The following is a 26,078-nucleotide window of genomic DNA, read 5'->3' as shown; positions in this document are numbered from 1 at the left end:
CAGGCTAGGTGTTAGGACTCAGTGATAAACAGCGCAATCCTTGGACCTGGACAAGTAGGGCAGCTGCGGAAGACTCACCAGAGTCTTTTTGGCATGAGCGAATCATGTTCCCTTTCCAGAAGGCTGACGCACGGGTTCTTAGGAGTTCTAATCCGCTTTTGTAGGACACCTGAAAGGGGTAAATGCCACCTTGAATTCTTCCAGGAAGAAACAAGTGCAGTTAAAGCAGTTCTCCACCTCACTGAGAGGATAGAAAAGGACGGTGATGCCCACCTGACCTCCGTAGACTTTTATTTAGACTTTCTGGTGATCTCACAACCACAGATATGAACTCCTTAATCACCCGTCCTTTGTGGCAAAATGCTCTGTGCTAAAACACCGTTCCCTCATAACACACGTTGCCATTTTCACTTCTGTAGTACAAACAGGCTTTGACTCCACCTGGGGTTTTGCTTTTTATCTTAAATGATCTGGAGACAAAATTGGGTTTAAAGGGCTTGAACGTTGAGTTGCCGACAGCTTAAAGAGTTACTCCATAATGGAATAGGCACAATTTTCATCTTTAAGTCATCCTTTTGTTTTCTTCTCTGCAGCGTAATAAGAGCTGAAATTATGACGGCTTGGCAGTTTTTACTGTGAGAGACAGTTGCACTGGGACCCAACTGGTCCCTTGAGTTAACCCAGCACTGGGGTTAAGAATTGCCAGTACTTGAGTTCCCTCATCCTTAAAATAGTTCCTGGTAGATACAAAGTGCCGTGACAGTAAAGATAATTGAAATAATTATTACTTATACTCTGGGGAGCCTATCCTATTCAAGCCCTGGGCTTAGAAAGAAAAGGCTGGGAAAGAGTTTACTTCTTTGCCCCTTGATACAGGTGTGGAAAGTGTTTACCGTGGTGGAAATCCCACTGCCCAGGTAGAGAGGAAAATATGATTGGGTGTCTCCAAAGGTAGGAGAATAGCTTCAGCTTAGGAACTCCATCCCAGACTTTATAAGGGCAGCTCATAGAGTATTCGATTGGATATACATTCACTGAGCACGTTAGTATATGCTAGGTACTGTACTAGGCCCAAGACAGTGTCTGCCTTCAAGGATCCTTCAGCCCAATGAATATTCCAAAATATATCATTCATTGTGTTTATTATGTATCAGCTCTGTTCTAAGCACTCCATTTACACTGTCATTATATCCTTCCAACAACTGTATGAGATGGGAGCTATTATTATCCCCGTTCAGCAGATAAAATAGCTGAGGCACAGAGAATTGAAGAGACTTAAACCAGGTCACACAATTGAAGAAGTGATAGAGCAAGGGATTGAACCCAGGCTCTCTCCAAAGCCCTGCTCTTAGACACCATGCTACGTGTGTAGCTATAACTGTGGCTACCCTGTGAATATATTTCGTCATTCGTTTGTGCCAAGGTCCATGCCAGGTACTAGGGTTACAGTTGGGAACAGAGTAGAAAGGTCCCTGCCCTAGGTGATTTTTAGAACCTGGGGGGGAAGTAAATGTGAGGAAAGAAAGAAGCCTGCATATAAATATAGTCACATCTCATTTAATGCCACCCCCTAAGGCACTGATTCATTATAACTACTTCTTTCTTAAATGTTTCCTTTAAAAAGATTTTTTAGACCTATAACTATCCATATAGTATTACTAACCTGTATATTATCCCTTCTCTGAGCACTTCCCCACTCTGTCATCCAGTGGGCTGCTACAGCACACCTTAGTGTACACACACCCCGTTAACATGGGACTACTGCTCTGGAGTATTTTCAACCAATCAGCAATCTTTCTTCATATTCTAAGGTAATTGTGCTCCCTTCGTTATAGATATCCTGCTTTGGCCTCTTTTCTTGCCATTTATTTTATCATCTGGTGACCAGTTTTGACTATAATGGCAGAAAGAAAAGGCATGCAAGGGAGAGTGTTGGAACTGAAGCAAAGAAAAACAAAAACTAAAAAGTACATCATCACAGGTGTAAAACTTCAAGTTCTATAGAGACTCACATTTGTTTTCAAGGTTTCAGATTTGCTTTCTGTAGGGACTCAAATTTGCTTTCAAAGAAGCAAAGGATAAAGATTAGCAGGCAATTAGGAATTATCTGGACCTAATGAAAGCCAGTAGGAATATCACAAAGTTGGCCACTGGTTGTTGGAAACAATCTACGGCAAAAGTTACATGAGACTTCGTTAGATTTGGAAGAGTGGCTGCCATTGTCCAGTGCCAGAGAGGCATCTCCAAAGGAGCTGTACTGCACTGCCCCCTGCAGCATTGTTCAGTTAGCACACCCCTCTCTGGGGTCCTATCCACAGGAAATGAGGTGTGTATGTGTATGTGTGTGTGTGTGTGTGTGTGTGTGTGTGTGTGTGTGTACTGTAAAGTTGTGTCAAGGGTAATGAAGGAAAAATTGAAAATGCAAAGAGAGGCTCTAAGTTAGACTGGGGTGTGACAGTGACATTTAAGTGGTGACAAGAAAGAGAAATCAGGGTCGCTAGGTAAAGAGTAGGGGAAGAACAAGCAGGCTGATGGAAAAGCGTGTGCTAAACTCTGGAGCACACAAGACGTTAGCAATACTTGGGAACTGAACACAGACCACAGGTTGGACCTCAAGGGAAAGTCATGTGGCCTGGACACAGCAAGGGCCAGATCTTGCAGGGCCTCAGAGCCACAGTCAGGATTTGGAATAGAGTCTCAATAAGTGTAATGAGAAGCCATTAAAGGATTTTAAGCAGAGGAGTGATGAGGTCTCATTTACATTTTTGAAAGATCATGCAGACAGCTGTGTGGAAAATGGATTGGATGAGGGCAGGGATGGAACTGGGAAGGTCAGTGACTTGCAGAAATCCTGGTGAGAACAGGTGATGGTTACAACTAGGGTGGTGGCCACTGAACAGGGACAACAGGGTGGCTCTGTTTGCAGGTAGGATCAACAGGCCTTGGTGATGGATTGGGTGTGGCCAAGGGGAAATCCAGGGTGAGTCCAGGCTGCTGGCCGGAGCTGCTACACAGGTGGAGGAGCCTGCAAGGGGGAGTGTGAGACAGAGGCTGGACTGGGAAGTGAAGAGGTCAGTTTGGAACACGTTAAGTTTGAGGTACCTTTGAAACATGGAAGAAAGCGATCCGGTGTCTGAGTATGGAGCTCCAGTGAAGGCTCGGCACAGAACATGCAGGTTTAGGAATCATGAGAGTATGTGTATCAAAGGTGCTGGGGGGGGCGGTGCAGTCACCTGACCAGGAAGCAGTCCTGACCTTTACTTACAGTAAGTCTTGTCTTATGTCAAATAAGAGAGCTGCAGGGGACTTCCCTGGTGGCGCAGTGGTTAAGAATCCGCCTGCCAATGCAGGGGACACGGGTTCAAGCCCTGGTCCGGGAAGATCCTACATGCCGCGGAGCACCTAAGCCCGTGGGCCGCAACTACCGAGCCTTTGCTCTAGAGTCCGCAAGCCACAGCTACTGAAGCCCGTGCGCCTAGAGCCCGTGCTCCACAATAAGGGAAGCCACCGCAACGAGAAGAAGCCTGCGCACCACAACAAGCCCCCGTGCAGCAATGAAGACCCAACACAGCCAAAAATAAATAAGTAAATAAATAAATTTATTTTTTAAAAAGAGAGTGCTGCAGGGATAGGCTCCACGTGTCCTGGGTGTGCTTCCCTCACTGGATCGCCCATCCCGGGTCTCTTTTTTTTGCGGTATGTGGGCCTCTCACTGTTGTGGCCTCTCCCGTTGCGGAGCACAGGCTCCGGACGCGCAGGCTCAGCGGCCATGGCTCACAGGCCCAGCCGCTCCGCGGCATGTGGGATCTTCTCAGACCGGGGCATGAACCCATGTCCCCTGCATCAGCAGGCGGACTCTCAACCACTGCGCCACCAGGGAAGCCCATCCCGGTCTCTTCTGATGAAGGTTGTTCAAATGAAGATCAGAAAAGGCTTTGAGAGGGACAAGAGGCTGTACTGAGGAGAGAGATCACAAAGCGACATTGTGAGGCTGTACACCACGCCCTGTCCTCTGCCAGCTCCCCGCTCCCAGCATTACTTTTGTTGATATTAGGATAAACTATCACAAAGTGACCCAAAGAACAAGCCTCAGAGTCAAAGAGCCTAGGTTGTGATCCCAACTCTGTCCCTCCCCACCTATCGGGCAAATGTCACATCCTCTCTGAAAGTAAGTTTTCTCTGCTATCGAATGAGAACAAAAATATCTAGCTCACAGAGTGGCTATAGGATGCAGAGAGATTTTTGCAAAGATTTGTCATGGATCTGAATAAATGGTAGACAGGAAGCGGATCCACATCTAAGAACACATTCTTTCCAGAGATTAGTAAAAGGATGAAGTATGTGTTTTATAAGGCTATTCCAATCAGCCAAACCCTGAATTTCTGTTAAAAATTCTGTAGTCATCTCAAGCCAGCGAGATGAGCGAGAGGGCGTTGTATAAGATATATAGCTTTATCACTGCCAATAAATTGCTTCTGACAGAGGCCAGTTTCTTTGTCAACCAGAATGACAGTCATTAGTGTACCAACACCTAAAGACAGGTTTTCATTGTCTGTGAACAAGTCTGGAGGATGGTATAGAAGCCTCTATAGATAGCTGTGTGTTTGGGTCCTTTTGATGATTTCACCTGATCAGGTTATATAACTTGTTAAAGAATCATTCCTAATGTTTCAAGGTTCTTTATGAGCACATGAGGGCATTTTATAAAACAGAGTTTTTGCCTTTACAGTAAGTACCCTACATACGAACCTTCAAGTTGCGAACTTTCAAAGATGTGAACGTGTGTTCACATGTCCAGTCACGTAAGTTAGTTCACGTGTCTGGCGTACATTGTCACGTGCTTTCATTCTCTACAAGTGGTTGTGCTTTTGTGTACTTTACTGTACAGTACTATATAGAGTATGGTAGTACAGTATCTTTATTTCAAGCCCAGGATGTCCAGAAGCAAGTGTACAAGCAGTGGTGATGTAGCTGGTACTACTGTACTTTTCAAGGTACTGTACTGTAAGATTTAAAATGTTTTCTTTATTTGTTTGTTTTTATGTATTATTTGTGTGAAGAGTATTATAAACCTATTACAGTACGGTACTATATAGCCGATTGTGTTAGGTGGGTACCTAGGCTAACTTTGTTGGACTTACGAACAAATTGGACTTACGAACGTGCTCTCAGAACGGAACTCGTTCGTATGTAGGGGACTTACTGTATTATTGTGGGACTAGAAGAATCCCTACCACAACTACCAGCAAATTGTCCATTCTCTACCATTGTTATACCCTTGCTTCCATTATTAATGGAGCGGAGTGTGTTTTAATGTTCCTTGTGTTTTCATGTTCTACTGAGAAATAGTCATGGTCATTACCTAGGTCATCATGTGTATCTGCTAAGCATCTCCTGTGTGCCCAGCACTGTTTGGACTCAGAACGAAGACTCTTCCTTGTTTTTCATTGACTCTGCAACTGGAGAACAATACAAGAGTATTTGTGATTTGATACTCATTGGAATCGTACATAATTAGGTGCTCTAGGACAGCTCTGTCCAGTAGAACTTTCTGAAATGATGGAAATATTCTAGCTCTGCACTGCTCAGTACAGTAGCCACTGACCACCTGTGGCTATTGAATGCTTGAAATGTGGTTAGTGTGACTCAGGGGCTGAGTTCCTAATTTCATTTTAATTTACATTTAATCAGCCATATGTGGCTACTGGCTACCATAATGAACGATGCAGCTCCAGTATTTCTAAGGAGAGATGGCTGTGGGCTCCAAGAACTCAGGAAGGAGGTAGGACTGCAGCCTGATCTTAGAAGTAGGGAGGAAACTGGAGGACCACTCCATCTAGGGTAACAGCATGAACAGAGGCTTTGAGGAAGGGGAAAGTGTGCACTTTGTGAACATTACAGAGGGAAGAGCACTGAGGGTAATTAGATGAGTGAGACTTTCTGAAAGTGTCAGGGAAGAAGTTTCTAGAGTCTAGACCATTCCTCTGTTTCACAAGTTTGGTATGAGTATTTTACCTGCACTAAACCTCCCATATTTGGAATAGGGTTGCATAGTATTGATTTTGTTATGCTTTTTATAAATAAATGAATTCCATAGAGTTATACCATATAGTGTACCAGGTGTTCATCGAAACTTTCAATACAAATCCGATGAGAATCTAAAGGTAATTAAGAAGCGATTACATAGCAGAGGTTAAAGGAGCCCACAAGGGTTGTTTAGTCACCCAGAGGCTAACAACAGCAGAAGCCAGAGGGAGCAAAGCGAGGGACTGTATCCATGGAGTCTGTGGAGAGCCGGAGCCATGGGAGAGGGGTTAGCTGCCTGGAGACACAGTAGCAGAGAGGTGTAGGCTGTGCAGAACCATCCAGTCCAAGCAGGGAAAGCGAGAGAATAGTGAAACCTCTTGCCTGCTGCCTCCTGCTGGTGCCTCTCACTAGAGAAAGGCAGCCAGAAGCAAGATGGCATGAGATCACAGGTAACGCAGTCCACAGGAGTCAGCCTCCCATCAGAGCTGGACAGAAAAAGGCGAGAATGGATCATGGAGCAGGGGCAGGGAAAGGAGGTAGAAATAAACAACTCTCTTTTTCTTAACATTTAAAAAAGTAGTGTCTTAGTTAGTGCTGCTAAAATAAAAATACCATAGGCTGGGTGACATAAACAACAGGAATTTATTTCTCACAATTCTGGAGGCTGGGAAGTCCAAGACCAAGGTGCTAGCTGATTCCGTTCCTGGTGAGAACTCTCCTCCTGGTTTACAGACAGTTGCTTCCTTGCTGTGTCCTTGCATGATTTGGCGGCGGGGGGTGGGGGTGGGGGGCGGGTAGCAATAGTATAGGTGGGAGAGAGAAGGAGAAAGCAAGCTCTCTCATGTTTCATGTTATAAGGGAACTAATCCCATTCCTGAGGGCTCCACCCTCATGACCTAATTTCCTCCCAAAGGCCCCACTTCCTAATACCTTCACATTGGGGATTAGAGCTTCAGCATATGACTTTGGAGACAATACAAATATTTAGTCCATAGCAAATGGTAAAGTGGGAACTATATAGATAATATGTTGGTTAAATTATGAAAAAACCATACAGTTGAATGTGGTGCAGCATTGAAATTATATGCAATGACTAGAGAAAATTCTCACTAGACATTAAGCAAAGAATATGAAAATAGCATATACAGGAAGTTTAAAATGTTATTTTTAGTGTATATTCAGTAAACATGTAAATGTGTATTATTCATACTTACAGGGAAAAAAAAGAAAACTGGAAAGAACTACACCAATATTTTAACAGTGGTATCTCTGGATGGTGGTTTGAGCGTGCTTTTTATTTTCTTATTTGCACTCTCCTCGGTTTTCCAGATTTTCTAAAGCAACTTAATTACTGTATTTTTCTGATCTGGAACAATGTTCTGTTCTTGAGATATCTGCAGGGCTACACTGAGCAGAGAGCAGTATGTGGCCATGTCTTTTTTATCAGTCATTCACTAGCTCTGCAGTTAACTTGAGTCTCACTGTATACAGTACCCATTTCTGCAGTGATGACAGGGACCTCAGTTACATTTCTTAGTGTATTAAAAATGGGATGAGTTAATAAAATGCTCTTCTTTTAAAACATGCCACTGAGAAACCCTTAGGTCCTGGAAAATGGCCTGATTTCCTATTAATCTTTTTATTGCCTCAATTATTTCCTCAAACATGGTTAGTTAGTTCAGGTCCCCACCTTTCCCCATTGTCTATTACATTTGGCCTCTGTTAAATAGGAATCTTCGGTGGTACTTCCTTATTAAATTGATAGTTGCATAATGCTTTATTGGCATCTGTAGGAGTGAAGCATATTTCTTAGGAACCACGGAGACAGTAGCCATTTCTTTTTCGGAACCACCTGAGCAGAGCCAGTATTTTGTGCTCTTGTAATCTTCATCTTGAAAACAGCAATTCATCTGTTTCATTGTTTTATTCTTTCCTGATAAGAAAACACTCCCCACTACTGTCCTCCTGATCTATAATCATCCGACCTTGATGGACTCTTGTAAATGGAATCATCGCCAGTGATCTGATGACTTCTCATATTAGTCATCATTTCAGGAAATCCACTCCCTCTCCCTGGCTTGCTTTTTAACCTCCAGCTGCTACCCAATTATTAGTTCTTCGGATGGCTGCTTCAGCAGCTTTGCTCTAGTACTTGCTTGTAGTAGATGTTGATAATAATAAGCAGTTCGTAAATGTGCACACAGTGTTGAATGCACATAAGGATTATTGTTCATAACCCAAATTGTAGTCACTTTTGCCATTAGGTGATTTAGGATTCTTGTGGTTTCAAAGAACAGAAAGCTGGGGACTTCTTGGTGGTGCAGTGGATAAGACTTTGCGGTCCCAACGCAGGGGGCCCAGGTTCGATTCCTGGTCAGGGAACTAGATCCCACATGCATGCCACAACTAAGGTTCCCATGTGCCACAACTAAGGAGCTGGCGAGCCACAACTAAGGAGGCTTGGAGCCGCAAGTAAGGAGCCCGCCTGCAGCAACTGAGACCCAGCACAACTGAAAAAAAAAAAAAAGAAAGCTGAAGTTGGCTTCTTCAAAACAACAGGGCTTGGTGAGGTGTTCCTGACACACATAGGGAAGAAGTCTTTGACAGGGCTTCAGAGCAAAAAGGCAGCAGGACCTCTCGTTTCTCCTTTTCTAGCTACTTCATTTTCTATACAGTATCTCTACAACTCAAGCCACAGAATGGCAGGTGTTGTCTGACCCCTTCTGAGTTCACTGACTGTGGCCAGAGCCCTCAGAACTCTCCCAGGTGCTCTCAGTTTCTCACCTTTCTGCTCCCAATTATTTTCTGCCCTTTCCCGACCCAATTCCTTATTCTCTGGACAGGAACTCTGATTGGCCCGGCTTTGATCCAGTCAACAACAGCCAGCAGCAGGGCTGTAATGTGTCTCCCTCACTGTCCAGAGATATCCCTTGGGGTCATTGTGAGGCATACAGACACCCTAAAAGGTGTTGACCACAGTTGTTATGTGGTTGATGCCTTCATTGTACTTAATCAAAGACAGGGATATAAAGTTACCAAATTAAAATCTTTTTTTTGTATTAATATTTAGAGGAAGAAGCATATAGCTCATGCAGATGAAGCCAGAGGGGAAAAAGTGAGCTTTGAAGACTTCTTTCCTATGTGGCAGGAAAGAACAGGTTATGTTCTTGACATAAGAGATTTTCACAGAGAGATGTCAAGGAGATGATGGGATGTGATTAAAATATCAGAACTAGGAATGACAGCAAGAAAAATAAAACACGGAAGGGCTAGCTCATAAGAGGCAGGCAGCTTTCCCATAGTGAATATGGCTACTTTGGTACCACGTTTACGAATCTAGACACCAACTTACGCATATTTTACAAAGCTTGCATCCTGGAAGTAAGAAGATCCATTCTGAGGCAAACAGAATACAATTAGCCTTTCTGTGTGGGTCCCATTGCATTGCATCCCCAAATTGAAACATAATGTAGAGCACCCACTAGACTTCAGGCAAATCTTAGGCTGTATGGTTATCAAGTGAACCTTTAGATGAGTATCGGTATTAATTAAGCTCTGTGCTAAGCGCTCGAATAAGCACTTCATGTTCTTTAACTCATTTAATTCTCACAAGCACCATCAAATAGGTTTCACAATTCCCATTTTATGGAGAGAAAACTGATACTCTAAGAGACAGAAATGACATGGCCAAGGTGACAAGGTTAGAATTTGGAACTCAACCCAGATCTGTCTGACCACAAAACCCTTGGCTTTATTTTTTCAGTGTTTGAGTTGCGTTGTTGTAGGTTTTTCAACCTGTTCTATGGACTGTTTGAGGAATTATGTGAGGAACACCCCTGCTGCATCCCAGGCTAGCTCCCAGGCTAGCGCTGGTGTGGACCCGTGAATGGTTAGACCATAAGCCACATCAGGATGCTAAATACTCAATACTATGAGGCTGTGACTGAGGCAGCTGGAGAAGAGGCATCTGCACATCCTAGCTCTGGAAGCTTGGGCACGTTCCTTTCACCTCTGGGCTTCATCACCCTGCACCTGTAAAAGCAAAGGCGTAAAAGGACCTACCTGATAGGTGATTGTATAAAGAGTTGATACATGTAAAGATGCTAGAGTAGCACCTGAAACAAAGTAAAGGCTCCTACAGTGGTCACTCTTATTATTACCCACAAAGTGCTAGTTCTCTCCGAAACGGTACTGCCTGCCCGAATGAGGCAGGCAGGATACAGAGAGAAACAGGCTTTGACACATCAGGTATTGCTAGGTAAGGAGGCAGACGTTGGATATTTAAAACAGAAGGATCTGTGAACGAATGGCTTCGTTTATTCAACACATGTTTCTTGAACCTGTATGGTGAGGCAAGCACTCAGCTCAGTGTTAGTTAGGGATGGAGAGGCATGGATGGCACAGTGAAAGTATATGGAATGTTCTAGATTCTGACTTCAAAAAAGAGATGAGTCCTAGGAAAAGGGCCACAAGGAATTACCTGTGAAAACAATCAGGGGTATGACAGACCTAGGATTGCCTCACAGAGATAATAATCTGATTTCTTTACCAAGGCCTTGCACAGTTCTTTATTTAGGCAACAGTTTTAGCACACCCACGTGCACTGAGGGGTCTTCTCCCCCCACACTCTCTATACCCACCTGTGTCTACCGACTCACTGCAAAATGTATCACTGTCCTTCACGTTCCAGAGTGACACAGCTAACTCACCATATATCTCAATGAAGGATTATTCAGTTCTATAGAACATTCCTCAACTGAAGATAGCTTGAGAAGGGAGAAAGAAGAAGTGTTGAGGCATATTAAAAATTGGCTTTTTCTTGGTGACAGTTTGTCAGTTTTCAATTTAGCATCCTTCCCTGTTCTTTTTTCTACCACGTAGATCTGTCTGAGTCTTGATTCAGTGGGGATTTTCTTGCAAGGTGCCTGTCTTCAACCATATGGATAAAATCACCAGGTTTAATTGAAGGCTGTTCAGAGTCTTGCTCTATTTACAGTTGTTGGCCTCAGTCCTAGACTCCAAGGAAATAGTGCCTCTTGGCCGGTGATGGTCTGTGTCTAACCCCTGGCGTGGGCCTTGTCTTTGACGGGCCTTGGGTGTCACGGCTCCCTAGGACCTGGAACAAGCCCCACCTGGGACCCTTCTGGTTTCCTCAGGCCACCCTCATCCTACTGTCCCATCCCTTAGTCTCTGAAGCCACAAGAGTCTGTTGTCTGTGCCCGTCCGTGGTTCGTGGCATAGAGCAAAGGATCTAGACTGCTTGAGCTGGAAAGAACTTCATTTACTTAAACAAATATATATATCAACAAGCCCATGTGTAGCACTTCCTGTGTATTAAGCACTTTCTCATTTCACAGATAAAGAAACCAAGGCACACCAAGGTTAAGGAACTTGTCATACAGCCGGTAACTGGCAAAGCCAGGAAAGATCTCATTGAGTAATTCAGTGTCTGCACTGTTTCCCCCAACTGTGCCGCTTTACCCTGCTTAGAGGCTACCTTGTCCAACCTCTTATTTGATTGAGTTATTGTATAAAAGACTCTTTACACGCAGTAAGAGCAGTGTAAGTGCCGGCTGTTGTTATTAGTGTGTTTAATAGCTGGTGAAAGCTGAGGCCAGAGAAGCAATGCAAGCTCACACACTTAGCCCAGGATTTCCCAAATCATATTCTGCAGCATGCTAGTATCCAAAAGGATGTGATAAGTACTGTATTTTTTTTAAGGATAGTGATCAAATAGGGTTGGGAAATGTTGGTTGAAGTTTTAAAACAGTCTTTTACACTATAGTACTTCTCAAAGACTTTCATGTGCTAATGGGTATGTTAATCTCCCAAAGGTGGCCGTGGCACACAGTTCTCTAGACTTAATAGACTGTTGTATGGGAAAAAGTTAGCATAACAGGACTGAGACTGCTTTTCTTTTTCTTAGAAGGTCCTGCTTGTGAGGTTGGCCCCTACTGGATTTCAGGAGAGTTCCCACCACCCCCCGATCAGAAGGGCCCACGTGCCTAAACCGTTTGTCCAAAGAATATCATCTATGTTCAACACTTGCTTTCTTCCCGGGAATCGAGAAATTTGGTACCTGCCGAGCCAAGGATGCCTGTGTGACCAGCCCCCGATAAAAAACCTTAGGCGGTGGGCCTCTAATGAGCTTCCCTGGTAGAGAGCATTTCACACATGTTTCACAATTCATGGCTGGAGGAATTGAAAGCATCCTGTGTGACTCCAAGGGGAGAGGATGCTCAGAAGCTAGTGCCTGGTTTCCTCCAGACTCCACCCCAGGGGCCTTTCTCTTTGCAGATCTTGCTCTGCATCCTTTTGCTGTGATGTGATAAACCTTAGCTGTGAGCACAGCTTTATGCTGAGTCCTGTTGGTCCCCCCAGTGAATCAGCAAACCTGGGATGTTCTTTAGGACCCCTGTCACCACCAGAAAACCCTCTTCTTCGTGATGCCTTTTAATGTCATGTGGCTCACTGGGGTTCTACAGCGTACAGTGTGGGCAAGGACGAGCTTCAGTCCCACAAGTTAGAGGCAGAGATCACCCAACATCACCACTCTGGGCTTCTTGGTGGAAAACGTTAGGGTTCCTGAGGCCCATGTGGAGGTCATTACCAAGTAATCATTTCCTTCCTGGTGGGAATACACAGATTAATTAAACAGTGACAGAGCAGAACTGGCTGGCACTATTTCATCACACTTTTGGCATGGTTGGGTGGCAAGGGTAAGGATGGAACCAATAGCTTCAAGATAGAACCATCTTTCATGTTCTTCCATTTTTTTAGACTTAGCTCTTTAGCCCAGGATAAAATTATTTATATAAATTTATATTACATTATATTAGCATTTGTATGAAAATGTATGATATAAAATTATATATGTGCATAGGAAATTTTTCATATATCTAGTTAGACAACTCTACTAAAGGGAGGTTTTTGAGCCTCACGGCCGAGCCTGTGGCTTATCCCTTAGTAAATACGACTTCCTTAAGTTCACTGTAGAGAATAAACAGATGCACCAGGCGTCTCCTGAGAGCAGGTAGGCTCCTCTGGTGCGTGAAAAACCAGATGAAGAGGGCGATCAGCCCCAGTGTGTGTTCCTTCCAGCCCCTTCCCTGGTCTTCCTCCTGCACATTCTTCATGGCTGACTTGTCCTCCTCGTGTTTTTCACAGCTGCTCTAAGTTATATTTGCGTATCCTCTGCCATGGGTGTACTTCCTGCAGCCCAGACTGCTCCAGCTCACTTCCCTACATTGTATGTCTGGACCAGCCTGCATTGTTTGCCTTTGACCTTGTTCTCACAGCCATGGTTGTCCTGTTTCCAGATAACATACAGTCTTATACCAAGAACCGGCCAGTTATTAGTTGGTTTAGCTGGCTACTTTCCAAGTTACTAAACAGTTCGTCATCCTCATGGTCTCCATACCCTAGGCTCATGCTGGATCCTGCCTCCGTTTATGTGTTTCTTTATGTGTTGCTTGTATCCTTTTTGCTCTTTTTGACCTCTCCAAATCCCAGCTCAGGTCTTACTCTGTCCTCCATGAAACTGGCCTCCTCCACTGCACCACTGTGGACCTCCCTGGACCTTGAATTCCCAACAGGATCTCTGTCTGTAGCATACATGATTATTTTATCTGCTTATACATCCAAACCCACAGTGGTTGAGCTCCTACTAAGAGGAGTCCCTGCCCCCAAGGAGCTCACTGTCTGTCTGAGCTGCCTCGCAGTGTTATACTATTTTTCACACGCGAGTGCTAATTCCTCTCTGCATCTCTCGACAGTCTGAGAATAATGAACTCTTCTTGGGTTTTCTGCATTTCCAGAGTGATGAATCTTCAATAGTAAATAGTGGTTAAGAACTCAGGAAAAGGCTCAGTTCCTAGCCCATTTCTACAGTCAAGAGCCGTATTCGTCTCTATTTCCTCACCTGTAAACTGGGAATAGTCATATCTGTCCGACCGAGTTGTAAGGGCTGAAGTGGGTAGTGTTCATAGCCTAGCACAGGGCCAAGCACATGCTAATCCTGTAAGTACATACTAGCTATAATTCTCACTAAGCAGGCCCGTGACACAAGAGTTTGTCGTGGTTTTTCCTGGAACTTTGGCCTCAGAGCAGGACTGGGAGATTTTTCCTGGTGGGCAAGATCCTGGCATTGCACCGTCCACCTTCCATCAGGTCCAACCTCAGCAAGATGGGAGGAGTTAAAAGAGAAAGCAGTAGAGACTCAGAAAGTCAACAATGCGTGTCAAGACCTGCCAGGCTTCCTCTGCCCAAGGACGTGCATTTCCACGTGCATTTCCATTTTTGGCATGAAGGTTGCTGTCCCTAGTTTGTTGTGTTTCCTGACAGTCACTCAGTGTGGAATGGAGGCTGGAAAAAAGGGAAGACTTTCCACATCATGATGGAATACAGTGTGCCAGGTGCCATGTATGCAGTCTCCATTTTCACAGCATCCCTGCCGAGTAGGTGATCTTACTCTCATCTGAAAGATTTTATTTTTATTTTTTTATAAATTTATCTATTTTTGGCTGTGTTAGGTCTTCGTTGCTGTGCACGGGCTTTCTCCAGTTGCAGCAAGCGGGGCCTTCTCATTGCAGTGGCTTCTCTTGTTGTGGAGCATGGGCTCTAGGCACACGGGCTTCCGTAGTTGTAGCACGTGGGCTCAGTAGTTGTGGCTCAGGGGCTCTAGAGCTCAGGCCCGGTAGGTGTGGCACACGGGCTTAGTTGCTCAGCAGCATGTGGGATCTTCCTGGACCAGGGCTCAAACCCGTGTCTTCTGCATTGGCAGGCAGATTCTTAACCACCGCACCACCAGGGAAGCCCCTTGAAAGATTTTAAAACTGAGATTTAAAGAGGTTAAGTAACTTGACCAAAGTTGCACAGCTAACCCAACACAGACCCGAAGCCTTTCCCCTTAACACCAAACACCCTTCAGTAAATCAAATCCTTGGAAGTCCTAGCGGAGTCTGGGCTGATCTGTCTGCATTTCCCCTTCTATAAGACCCACTCCCACTCTGCCCCAGGGGTCTGTGGTAGAGGTGACAACTTCACAGCAAGATTGTAACTCCAGCGCCCTAATACAGCCTCTTCAGGGCTGGGACTAGGGTGAGGCAAATGAGGAGCCTGGTGCAAAATGTAAGGGAGACCCTCACTCCCAGGTTCGTGTATGTGTCGACCCACAATTTTGCTCACCCTTATCCCAGCCCTGCCCTTCCTGAAGCCAGCTGTCCTGCAGTATAGCTGCTGGGATTTGCTAAAGGCAGCTACCCCTAGACCTCCATCACGGTGAGAGCCAGGATGGGCCTAAGACTGGCTGGCAGGCTCTTTGCTCCCCACGCCCACCTCCACCTTTCTCAGATTGCACATTTCTATTTCTGGACAATTCCTGCCCCTAAAACTCTTCTCATTCCTCCAAAACTACCTTTCACGGTTTCTTTTTCACCTGATTTTCCCTCCCAGACTGTAATGTGCCTCCAAGCAGGAGGAGGCCACAGGGATCCTCTGCCAGGGTTACAGACTGATCTCACCCCAGGTGTCAGCTCCATTCTGTTGGACGTGGCTGAGTACACGGGAGGCCAGGGCGGAGAGCAAGGTGGCCCGTGTGATCGGGCTTCACCTCAGGCCTGGGCTGTGGGTAGTTGTGCTGGCCATTGTTATTCCCCGGGTCGCCCCTTCTCATCATACAGGAGAGGAAATGGAGGCCATGGGAAGGGGGATGACTTCCCTGAGCTCAGTCAACCAGCTGATGCAAAACCAGGCTTAGAAACCCAATCTGCTACTCCTAGCCCATCTTCTTCACTGAGTCGGCAGATGGAGCCCAGTTCCGTTACTACCATGGCCACCAAATCATAAAAGGAGGCATGATTCATACTTTAGCTGTGCCCAGTTTTGCTCTCTCTCAAAAACCTGCCCCTGTAATGGAGTACCAGCAATGTAGTGTAGGGGCCACCTACATCAGAATCATCTAGAGTTTTGATTCAAAATGCTGAGTCTCGGGACATCCCCTAGTTCTTCTGACTCAGAAGGTGATTCGGTCACTAAAGTTTAAAAAGTACTAATGTGGAGATGAGACTGTTTATGTCAGTGACTTTTTATTTAGTTTCTGGGCTTCTCTTTGTTTTCCTTTGGGGCATGAAGTCAGTATCGCCATCTTGTGTTTCTAGTTCTCAGTCAAATGGAAATCACCATATATTTCATCAAACTGTGATTCGGCCAAGATAGAAATGAGAGAAGGGAATTCTCAGAATAGGAGACATTCAGTTTTCTCTTGTGGGTCATGATAGAGTTATATAGAAAGATCCGTCATTTACCTACTGGTGTGTTTTCAGTAAAATTCTGTTGTCAAAGATGGAAAAACGCTCTTAAGATCTTCATTTTCTGTTGTAGGCAGAAAATACATGTCAGTATTTTCCTAGAACTCCATTCTAAGAATTTTGTTTAGTGCATTAAGCCCGCCACACTGGTGGGCATGGGCAGAATCTGCAAATGTGCGTGTTTGACACACAGAGTTTTTCAGAAAATTTGACTTAATTGCCAACATTTTAAAATATTTATTCCATCTTCTACTGAAATTTTTTTAAATATTTCATATGGGACCACAGTCCCCCAATGCAACAACCTGATGTCCAGTGGCTGGTCTTTGAAACAGACTAGGGCACACTAAAGACATTTGTAAGTTCTTTAACATTCCTCCTATGGAGAGGTGGTGTCTGGGTATCCTCCCCTAGAAGGCTGAGTGACTGCTCTGACCAGTATAATGGGGCAGAAACTGGCAGCATCTACTTCCTGTCTCTTGAGACACTTGTTCAAGGTGTGCAACTGCTCTGAGCTCACCATGCTGTGGGAGGCCCAAGCCACAAGAAGACGCCCTAGAAGACACATCATGGGGAGAAAGACAAAGGTCAAGGAGCACCTGGGTGCCAGACACGTGACTGAGGAAGCCATCTTGGAAATGCATCCTCCATCCCCGTGACGGGACATCCCATGGGTCAAAGATGGGCCACCCAGCTGAGCTCTTCATGAATTCCCATCCAACAAAAGCATAAGCAAAGGAAAAATCCTTGCTTTAAGCCATCAGTTCGGTCTAGAGAACTGAAACAAGAGCATGTGTTTCTAGTTTGCTCTGTTCTGACCTCCATTCTCTCCCCTGGCTTTACTTTCTCAAATTGTTTTACATTTTGACTCCTGTAGGTATGTGGGTTCACAGTCCGTATTTAAGCCTGTCTGGAGACCCTTGAATTATGTGAACTTTTGAAAATTAGAATACTAAAAAAAAAAAAAAATATATATATATATATATATGAAAAATTGGGTTCTGAGGGCAGGAGGGCTGCAGGGAGCAATGGAAATGTCTACGTGAAGTGCTTTATCTTCCACAGACCACCTTGCTCAAGGTGACAAGAGCGTAAGATCAGGGATTGGTCAGCTCCTCCTTCCTTATCTATAAAAGCAGGTCCCATTCATCTTTGACATTCTGTGAGCCTAGGAGGAAGATAGCTCTGCTCTTGTATTATTTATTTGGAGTGTGTATTTTTGTCGCTTGTAACATATTAGAAAGTATATGGATTCCATGGCAGTCCAACCTGTGGGGCAAAAGAAACATGTAATTCTTTGTGGAGGCCTGTGCCTTTCTCGTCTGGTACCTCTTGCTTTTAGTAAATAGTTGTGGAGTAAATGAATGAACAAGTGAACGTGTGTTAGTCACCAAGGCTACAAAGACAAATGAGATGTGGTCCCTGCCCTTGAGGAGCTCACAGTCTATCAAACACGGGCAGCAAATTAAATACTGGTTATGCCTCCTGGGTAGCACATTCTTTTTATCAGAAACATCATTTCGTCTGTGTGGAGCCGCTGTTCACACCCATAACGCGATGGAACGACAGGCTTCAGGGAAACATGCTTCAGAGGAGCCCAGGATAGGGCAGGGGGCTGCAAACCACCCACCCTGAAGAGGCGCCCTCCCCGTGCTCAGGTCTTAACCTTGGCATGAAGAGGGGAAGGGGAGGAACATCCCATCAGAGCTGTGGAAGGCCGGGCACAGCTACTCAGAAGCCCCTCAGGGACCCATCAGAAAAGCAGGAACAGAACCACTGACGCATGGTTCCATCAGCCTCAGCTTGCGTGGACTGCAGAGACGGCTGCAAGGCCGCGCCATGGCTGCCACCCCTCAAAGCTGCAGCCAGAGCTGAAAGGTTTCAGGGCAAACACCAGAGTTCTGGTTTGCTTTTTAAGAGAGGTGAGGAAGTCCCTGATTTTCATCAGCCTGGCCCCTATGGGCTTTGAGGAATTATCTTTTTTTCCCACCCCAAGTAAGTTCGGCAAAGTGTCCGTTTGTGCTTTTTTTTTTTTTTTTTTTCCTTTTTCTTTCTTCATAATTGAGGACTTTGGGGAAGTAAGAGAGGGGAGGTGAACACTTTTGTTTCATCTTAAAGATAAGTGGCTTCTGGTTCTTTATTCAACTGGAGAGATTGAGTATCAGTGTCAGTATATTGATACAATCAACATTGTACAGAGTGTTGATTACCATGCTTTGAGGTTTTGAAAGATTCTTTTTGTTTGTGTTAAATAACAAGACCACAAGGATGTCAGGAAATTGCTGGGGAGCCATGTGGTGGGGGGGTGGGGGGGCGGTCTGGTCAGTTTCCAAGCAGCAGAGCTGTGTTCTAACCCGGGAGGCCGAGCCCCACAGGTGGAAATGACTTTCTGTTCGTCAGGTAGAACTTGGTAAAATACCTAACCAGTAGTTAACTTTCTGTGTGCAATAGACTCTGAGCTCCTTCAAGTAGAAATCCCATAAGGAAAGGTAAAAGCAATAACAATGCAACCCAACTTCTCTCCCGTTACTCACAATTTAAGAATGTCAGTGTCTTAATGCTTTGAGGAGAAAATGTCATCTTTATCAAGGGTCATTGTCTTTTTTAAAGAGTAGCTTTTTCATCATCCCTTCGTTGGGATCCAAAGTAAACATAAACTCACTGTCTTGGTAATAAGGTACAACTATAAAAAATAAAGATTTTTTTAAAATTAAATAGCAGCTACAGAAACTGTTGCTAGTAAGTGGTGTTGCTAGCAAGTGGCTTGTGATTACTAATCACTGCCTATGCACCTCATCCAATTCTGGCTGAAGAGATCCACTTTCAAAGGGGGAAGAATTTTATATATATTCCTGAAAGCAGAGCCTTCTTGCTAGTTTTGTTTCTATTCTTTTAAGTTTTGCCACCTCCCTATAATCTGTAAGTTAGTTTTGCACTGCTCTTAACTGTGATGAGTGTTTCTGGTGTTATCCACTATCCCTGGTGATTTCATTTAAATCTAGAATCTCATGGCCCACGATTCCTGTCTTTAGATGGGCATTGTGTTCTTAAGTGAATAAAAAGTTTTATCGCTTAATCTTCAGGAGGTGACTAGAAGGTGAAATAAGGTTAAAGAAAGCATGTCAAGGTAGCATGCTTGGTCTCCCTGCCTCTAACAGGGTCTGAAATCACTCAATACCTTGGGACTCAAAGCATGGAAGAGACACTGGTGTGTAAAAGCAGAACTGGCATGTGACATTGATTACTGGTCCCAAGCCAGCGATTACTAGGGACCCGCTTGGTTGCATAGTCTTGTCCCTTAGTCCAGAGAGCTGAACTCTCAAATGAGGACTACATGGATAAAATTCCTGAAGCGTAAGGTTCCTTCTTCTTCCATTCGTGAAGACTGTTCTATGACCATAAACATAACAGACCCAAAAAGAACTTTGAAAGATTGCATTGCCCACGCTCATGACTTCAGGAAAAAACGATGCACAACCTACCCATACAAGATAACTGTGTGTCCGTTGTTAAGCCTTCAAGAAAATGATGGTAGCCAGCTTTCTTTGCTAACTTATCCTGATGCTTAATTACTTTCCCCAGAAGGAAAATCCATACAAATTGTGAACTTTTTTATTCTAGTTCTGTGAAAAATGCCATTGGTAGTATGGTGGGGATTGCACTGAATCTGTAGGTTGCTTTGGGTACTATAGTCATTTTCACAATGTTGATTCTTCCAGTCCAAGAACATGGTATATCTCTCCATCTGTTTGTATCGTCTTTATCTTCTTTCATCAGTGTCTTATAGTTTTCTGCATACAGGTCTCTTGTCTCCTTAGGTAGGTTTATTCCTAGATATTTTATTCCTTTTGTTGCAATGGTAAATGGGAGTGTTTCCTTAATTTCTCTTTCAGATTTTTCATCATTAGTGTATAGGAATGCAAGAGATTTCTGAGCATTAGTTTTGTGTCCTGCAACTTTACCAAATTCATTGATTAGCTCTAGTAGTTTTCTGGTAGCATCTTTAGGATTCTTTATGTATAGTATCTTGTCATCTGGAAACAGTGACAGTTTTACTTCTTCTTTTCTGATTTGGATTCCTTTTATTTCTTTTTCTTCTCTGATTTCTGGGGCTAAAAATTCCAAAACTAAGTTGAATAATAATGGTGAGAGTGGACAACCTTGTCTTGTTCCTGATCTTAGTGGAAATGCTTTCAGTTTTTCACCATTGAGAATGATGTTGGCTGTGGGTTTGTCATATATGGCCTTTATTATGTTGAGGTAAGTTCCCTCTATGCCTACCGTCTGGAGGATTTTTATAATAAATCGGTGTTGAATTTTGTCGAAAGCTTTGTCTGCATCTATTGAGATGATCATATGGTTTTTCTCCCTCAATTTGTTAATATGGTGTATCACATTGATTGATTTGCATATATTGAAGAATTCTTGCATTCCTGGGATAAACCCCGCTTGATCATGGTGTATGATCCTTTTAATGTGCTGTTGGATTCTGTTTGCTAGTATTTTGTTGAGGAATTTTGCATCTATGTTCATCAGTGATACTGGCCTGTAGTTTTCTTTTTTTGTGACATCCTTGCCTAGTTTTGGTATCAGGGTGATGGTGGCCTTGTAGAATGAGTTTGGGAGTGTTCCTCCCTCTGCTGTATCTTGGAAGAGTTTGAGAAGGATAGGTGATAGCTCTTCTCTAAATGTTTGATAGAATTCACCTGTGAAGTCATCTGGTCCTGGGCTTTTGTTTGTTGGAAGATTTTTAATCACAGTATCAATTTCAGTGCTTGTGGTTGGTCTGTTTATATTTTCTGTTTCTTCCTGGTTCAGTCTTGGAAAGTTTTGCTTTTCTAAGAATGTGTCCATTTCTTCCAGGTTGTCCATTTTATTGGCATATAGGTGCTTGTAGTAATCTCTCATGCTGCTGCATTCTTAGTGTTCTCTGCCTCAGTGCAGAGGACAATGACAAATGTCTAATCATTCCCTAGGGGAGTAGTTAGTGTGATGTAACTTGAAGACTTGACACAAACTTTAAAGAGAAACGTGCTTGCCCCCTTCAGAACAGCCAGATAAACTAAGAAATCAGGTAGTGTATCGCATTTTGTGTTCGTTTACTAGGGCTGCAGTAACAAAGTGCCCCAAACTGGATAGCTTAGAACAGCAGAAATCACCACATGGAGGCATTAGGGAAGGGCCTGTTCTAGGCTTCTCTCTTACCTTCTCGTAGTTTCTTGTATGGCAGGATAACTCTAGTCTTCACATGCCTTTCTCTCTCTGCCCAGTCTTCCCCTTTCATAAGGACTGGATAAGGGTACCATGCTACTCCAGTTTGACCTCGTCTTACATCATTCCATCGATGCCACCAAATCAGGCCTCACACTCTGACTTGACGAGGATTACGACTTCGATATGTGAATCTAGGGGAGACACATTTCAGCCCCTAATACGCTAAGTTGTGGGACAGTTCGTAGTTCCTGAAAATCTTTTGCCAGGTACTATTTGATGTTATATTTGGGACCAAGGACAAAGTAATTTGTGGCCAGCCCCTCAGATATTGACGAAAGACAATTCCTTGGAAAACCAACCTCAAACCCCTGGGTATTAGGAGAGTATGGAAACGTGTCACAGTAGAGAGTCACGTGCGCAAATGGAAGGGGAGGGAAAGCCTGGATGCAGGTGGACGAGACAGCCACAGAGGCTGTAGCTGAGCCACATCAAGAATGTCACACAAGGGACTTCCCTCGTGGTTAAGACTTCGCCTTCCAACGCAGGGGGTGTGGGTTCGATCCCTGGTCAGGGAGCTAAGATCCCACATGCCTCGGGGCCAAAACACCAAAACATTAAACAGAAGCAATATTGTAACAAATTCAATAAAAACTTAAAAAGAAAGAAATAAAGTGTCACACGATAGGTAAAGCGTCTTTGAGATAGTGAATGGGGGGAATGTACACTCTTCTTAGATCCAGGAAGTCTCTCTTCCTCTAGCCAAGGCTGTGCCTTTACCAGGCCTAGGAAGCTTCTGGCCCTACAACTGTGGCATGTGATGCAAAGGCCTTCAACAGTCCCCAGGAGAAAATAACTGTAAAAATTATATAGCCTTGAAACTGGCCTCCATAGGAATAAAGTTAATTGAGATTCTCAACACCACATTTTTTCGTTAGTTGGAACTAGCTGAGAAAATTTTAGAATAATTTTCAAATATCAGAATAGTGTTGAAGAGCAACATTTTGTCATTTTCAAAGCAAGGGAGGATCAAGGGGAAGCTTGAATTATGGGACGTGTGATTCAGATTAGATATGAGAAGAACTTCCTGATAGTAAGAGCCATCTATTAAAAAAAATAAAGAAACTGTGATATCTTCCTCACCTATCTTAGACACAAAGGCGGGCACCTCTCTGTTGTAAAATGAGCACAGTCATTCCTGAATATCAAAGAGCTGGGCTTTATCTTGCCATCATTTTGTATGCACCAAAGAGTTACCTTGCGCATAACTTATGCAGGTGCGGAGCTGAGATCTAAGGTCCCAGGGATGACAGACACAGGCTCCATCCTCAAAGAGCTCACCCACTCGTGCCACTTACCCAATATCTAGTTGAATAAAAACATAAATGAAGATGTAGAAACAGATAACTTCTCATGCAATGACATAATACTAAGAGCTGCCCCAGTACTGTGTTTATATGTCTAACTGTGGGCAAAGTCATTCAAGAGTGCTTTGCCGAACAGTTGGCATTTGGGCAACATCTAGAAAGGTGACTGTTGTTTTGCGGGGTGGTCATGAAGGGATGGGACACACACGTACAAGATGCGCAGTGATGGGCTATTTGGACGCTGAGTACACTGTGACTGGAGTAGAGGTGACCTAGTGGAGACTGAGGGGACCGGTGATCAGAGAGGAGGTGGGAGGAAGGCGAAATGCATAAACCCCAATTCTTCAGAGGGTCTCTTGGGGTCCTGGTGACTCTAACACTTTGTAAGTGAGGTCCTACTGTATTCAATACTCTCCTGACCCAGCCTGAAAATAAGACACTCTTTTGTGTCCTTTGTTTGTAAATTTGTAAAACAAAAGGATTATTGCTTGATCATATTGTAAAAGATAGGGCTGGGTGAGGAATTTCTTCAACTTGGGAATATTCAGCATCAGGTCTTTGCGAACATCCCCTCTCTTTCAGTGGAGACCCACTTGGGATCATGATACAGAAAACTGAACAAGCCTGGTGCCAGCTTCCTTCTGGAGAGTGGTGGGACTTTGGGTAGGAGGTGGAGGAGAAGGAAGTACAAAGTAGCAAAGCTCTTCAATGAGGGTGGAGCCGGCCACAGAGCACAGCAGCCGTGCCGTTGAACTCTTGCCAGCTTATTTTGTTGCATAAAAATCTCATCTGTGCTCCTCCAGGAGAGAGTGGCCCTGTGGAGCTCAGAAGCTCAGAGAACAAGGTTTGCCAGACGCTGCCTCTTAGACCCTAAAATTGTTGCCTAACCGGACTCGGCTTCATCCACCAGTCTCCCGACACTGGGTTATGGTGAAGGAAGGTACAGCATGTATTTACCACGCAAGGAGATCGGGCAGTTAATGCTCAAAAGACCCAAAGTCCCACTGGCTTTCAGACAAGGGTTTTTAAAGGCAACATTAGGTGGGCTTCCCTGGTGGTGCAGTGGTTGGGGTCCGCCTGCCGATGCAGGGGCACGGGTTCGTGCCCCGGTCCAGGAGGATCCCACGTGCCACGGAGCGGCTGGGCCCGTGAGCCATGGCCGCTGAGCCTGCGCGTCCGGAGCCTGTGCTCCGCAGCGGGAGAGGCAACAGCAGTGAGAGGCCCGCTGCCCCTGGCCGTTTTTCTGATTGGTTGGTGGTGAGCTAACAGGGTGATGTTTCAGGAATGCCGGTCATTCCAACCAGCCTGGGGTCTTTGTGCTCGTGGTCAGCATGTGGTCACCATCCTCCACCTGGCTGAGGGGTGGGTGTCTTAGTTTTTGTAGAACAACTCAGAGATATGCATCGGATTGGTATCTTTATCCCTTCAGGAGGAACTAGGAGGCCTGTGATTCTGTTGTTCTGATCGTTAACCGCTTGAGTCCGTTCTTTGGAACGCAAGAGAATGCCAAACCAGAAGCGTGGGAAAGGGAGGGGCTTGTACCCAGGAAGCCCCCAACAGGGTCCTGCTCGGTTTCAGTCCCCCTTTTCTTTAATGCTCCTCAGTCCTGAGGGGAACAGGGACAGGACGAGAAAAGGAATAAAGTTTCAGACGGAGGGCACTCAGTTTTAGGGGGACTGGGTTTCAGGATCTCTCTCACAGAGAAGACAGGTGTGAGCAGGGGAAGAGGGGGCTGGGGGCTGAAGGGAAGCAGCTCAGAGAAGCTCTCCACGCAGCAGTGTCTGTTGAGCACTTTCTGCTTTTTAGGCACCGTGCTAATGCGGGAAGGCAAACACCACACTTCCCTGGCAGCAGGCATCCACGTGGTGAGACAGACATTTCCTCAGCACATGACTCTAAAGCAGTCACAATACACGAGGTAAACAAGGGGATAGGCAGAGGGGCCGTGGACCCTTAGGAGTGGCCCTTCATTTTCCCCTAATGTGGCAAAGCAGTCCAGGCATGGCAGCAGGATTCAAGAAATGACTTGCTCTGTGTGGCTGGAATTTGAGGTTTGTGGTGGGGCAATTACGAGAGCTGAAGCTGGAGGGCAGATCAGTGTGGTGCGAAGGGGCTGAACGGTCACCGGTGACCCACAGCTGAGGAGCCAAGGTCCCACACCTTCTGCACGCGCACACAAGCACCACCCAAGGGTGCTTTCCTACCGTTGCAGTGGTTATGTTGAGAAAACCAGGGAAGAGCACGATGGTAAAGAGTAATTAGTGTTGTGACTACATAAATGAACACACCACCTGTGCATCCTGTTTGGGGAAATGAGTCAGATTAGTGAAACGAGTCACACAATCACAGCAAATGCCAATCTCAGCCATGGCAGCTAGGCTGGTCATTTCTAGTGTTAATGAGGGCCTCCGTGATCAGCGTTCATTCAGATGAATGAAGAGGAATTTTCAGTGTATGTTTTATTTTTAATCACATAGATGTAATTGCTGCCAGAAATTTTTTTTTTAATTTAGTCAAAAATTTTAAAGTTAAAGTTACTCTAAAAACACCGTGCACCATGTTAACCTTTTGGCGCATATACTTTCAGACTTTCATAAATATGTATGATTATAAAAGCCGATTGTTTTGTTCTGTTCTCTTAACTTCCATCTGACTTCAATTTTGGGGGTCCCTTTTGTTCCTCCTTTTTTCCTTTTTTAAATGGATGTGCCTAGTTTTGCTCTACGTTATGAGTTTATCGTTGATTCCTTCCCCCCTCTGCATCCTACTCCAGGAATTTGGAAGGTATGGTACTTGTTTAAAGTTCTTCTGATCATTACTATCAAATTTTTAAATAATATTGACACATGTTTAAAACCTATGTTCTAAACCTCTGTTTCTCAAATTATTGATGTCAAGAATGAAACAATATCTACTGACTCACCCCACGTACAGATGAAAAGTGCCCACGCTTTCCTTCCTTCAGCTCCGGACACACACCAGCCCTTGCCCCCAGTTTTTGTTATTCTACTTTAGGTTTTTGTCTCAGTCTGCAATAGTTAAATTGGTTTTTTTTTTTTGGTCTTGTTTTTATTTTTGGCTGCGTTGGGTCTTGTTGCTGCGCGCGGGTTTTCCCTAGTTGCGGCGAGCCGGGGCTACTCTTTGTTGCAGTGCACGGGCTTCTCAT

The 26,078-nt window shown here is 44.6% G+C and overlaps 2 protein-coding genes across 2 annotated transcripts in view; both read left to right on the top strand.

Moving 5' to 3' along the window:
- Positions 1-26,078, top strand: part of SAMD12 (sterile alpha motif domain containing 12) — a 405,166-nt gene that overhangs the window by 254,466 nt on the left and 124,622 nt on the right. The window lies entirely within an intron of this gene.
- The window catches only part of LOC136137317 (zinc finger C2HC domain-containing protein 1A-like), a 30,757-nt gene continuing 22,796 nt past the window's right edge, over positions 18,118-26,078 (top strand). Inside the window, 2 exon segments of the mRNA XM_065895719.1 lie at positions 18,118-18,256; positions 24,719-24,830. Coding sequence (XP_065751791.1) covers positions 18,118-18,256; positions 24,719-24,830 — 251 coding nt within the window.

The sequence above is a fragment of the Phocoena phocoena genome, chromosome 17 (assembly GCF_963924675.1).
Source record: "Phocoena phocoena chromosome 17, mPhoPho1.1, whole genome shotgun sequence".
Taxonomy (NCBI): domain Eukaryota; kingdom Metazoa; phylum Chordata; class Mammalia; order Artiodactyla; family Phocoenidae; genus Phocoena; species Phocoena phocoena.
Note: the sequence above shows the minus strand (reverse complement) of the source record. Positions and strands in the feature narration are given on the sequence as shown.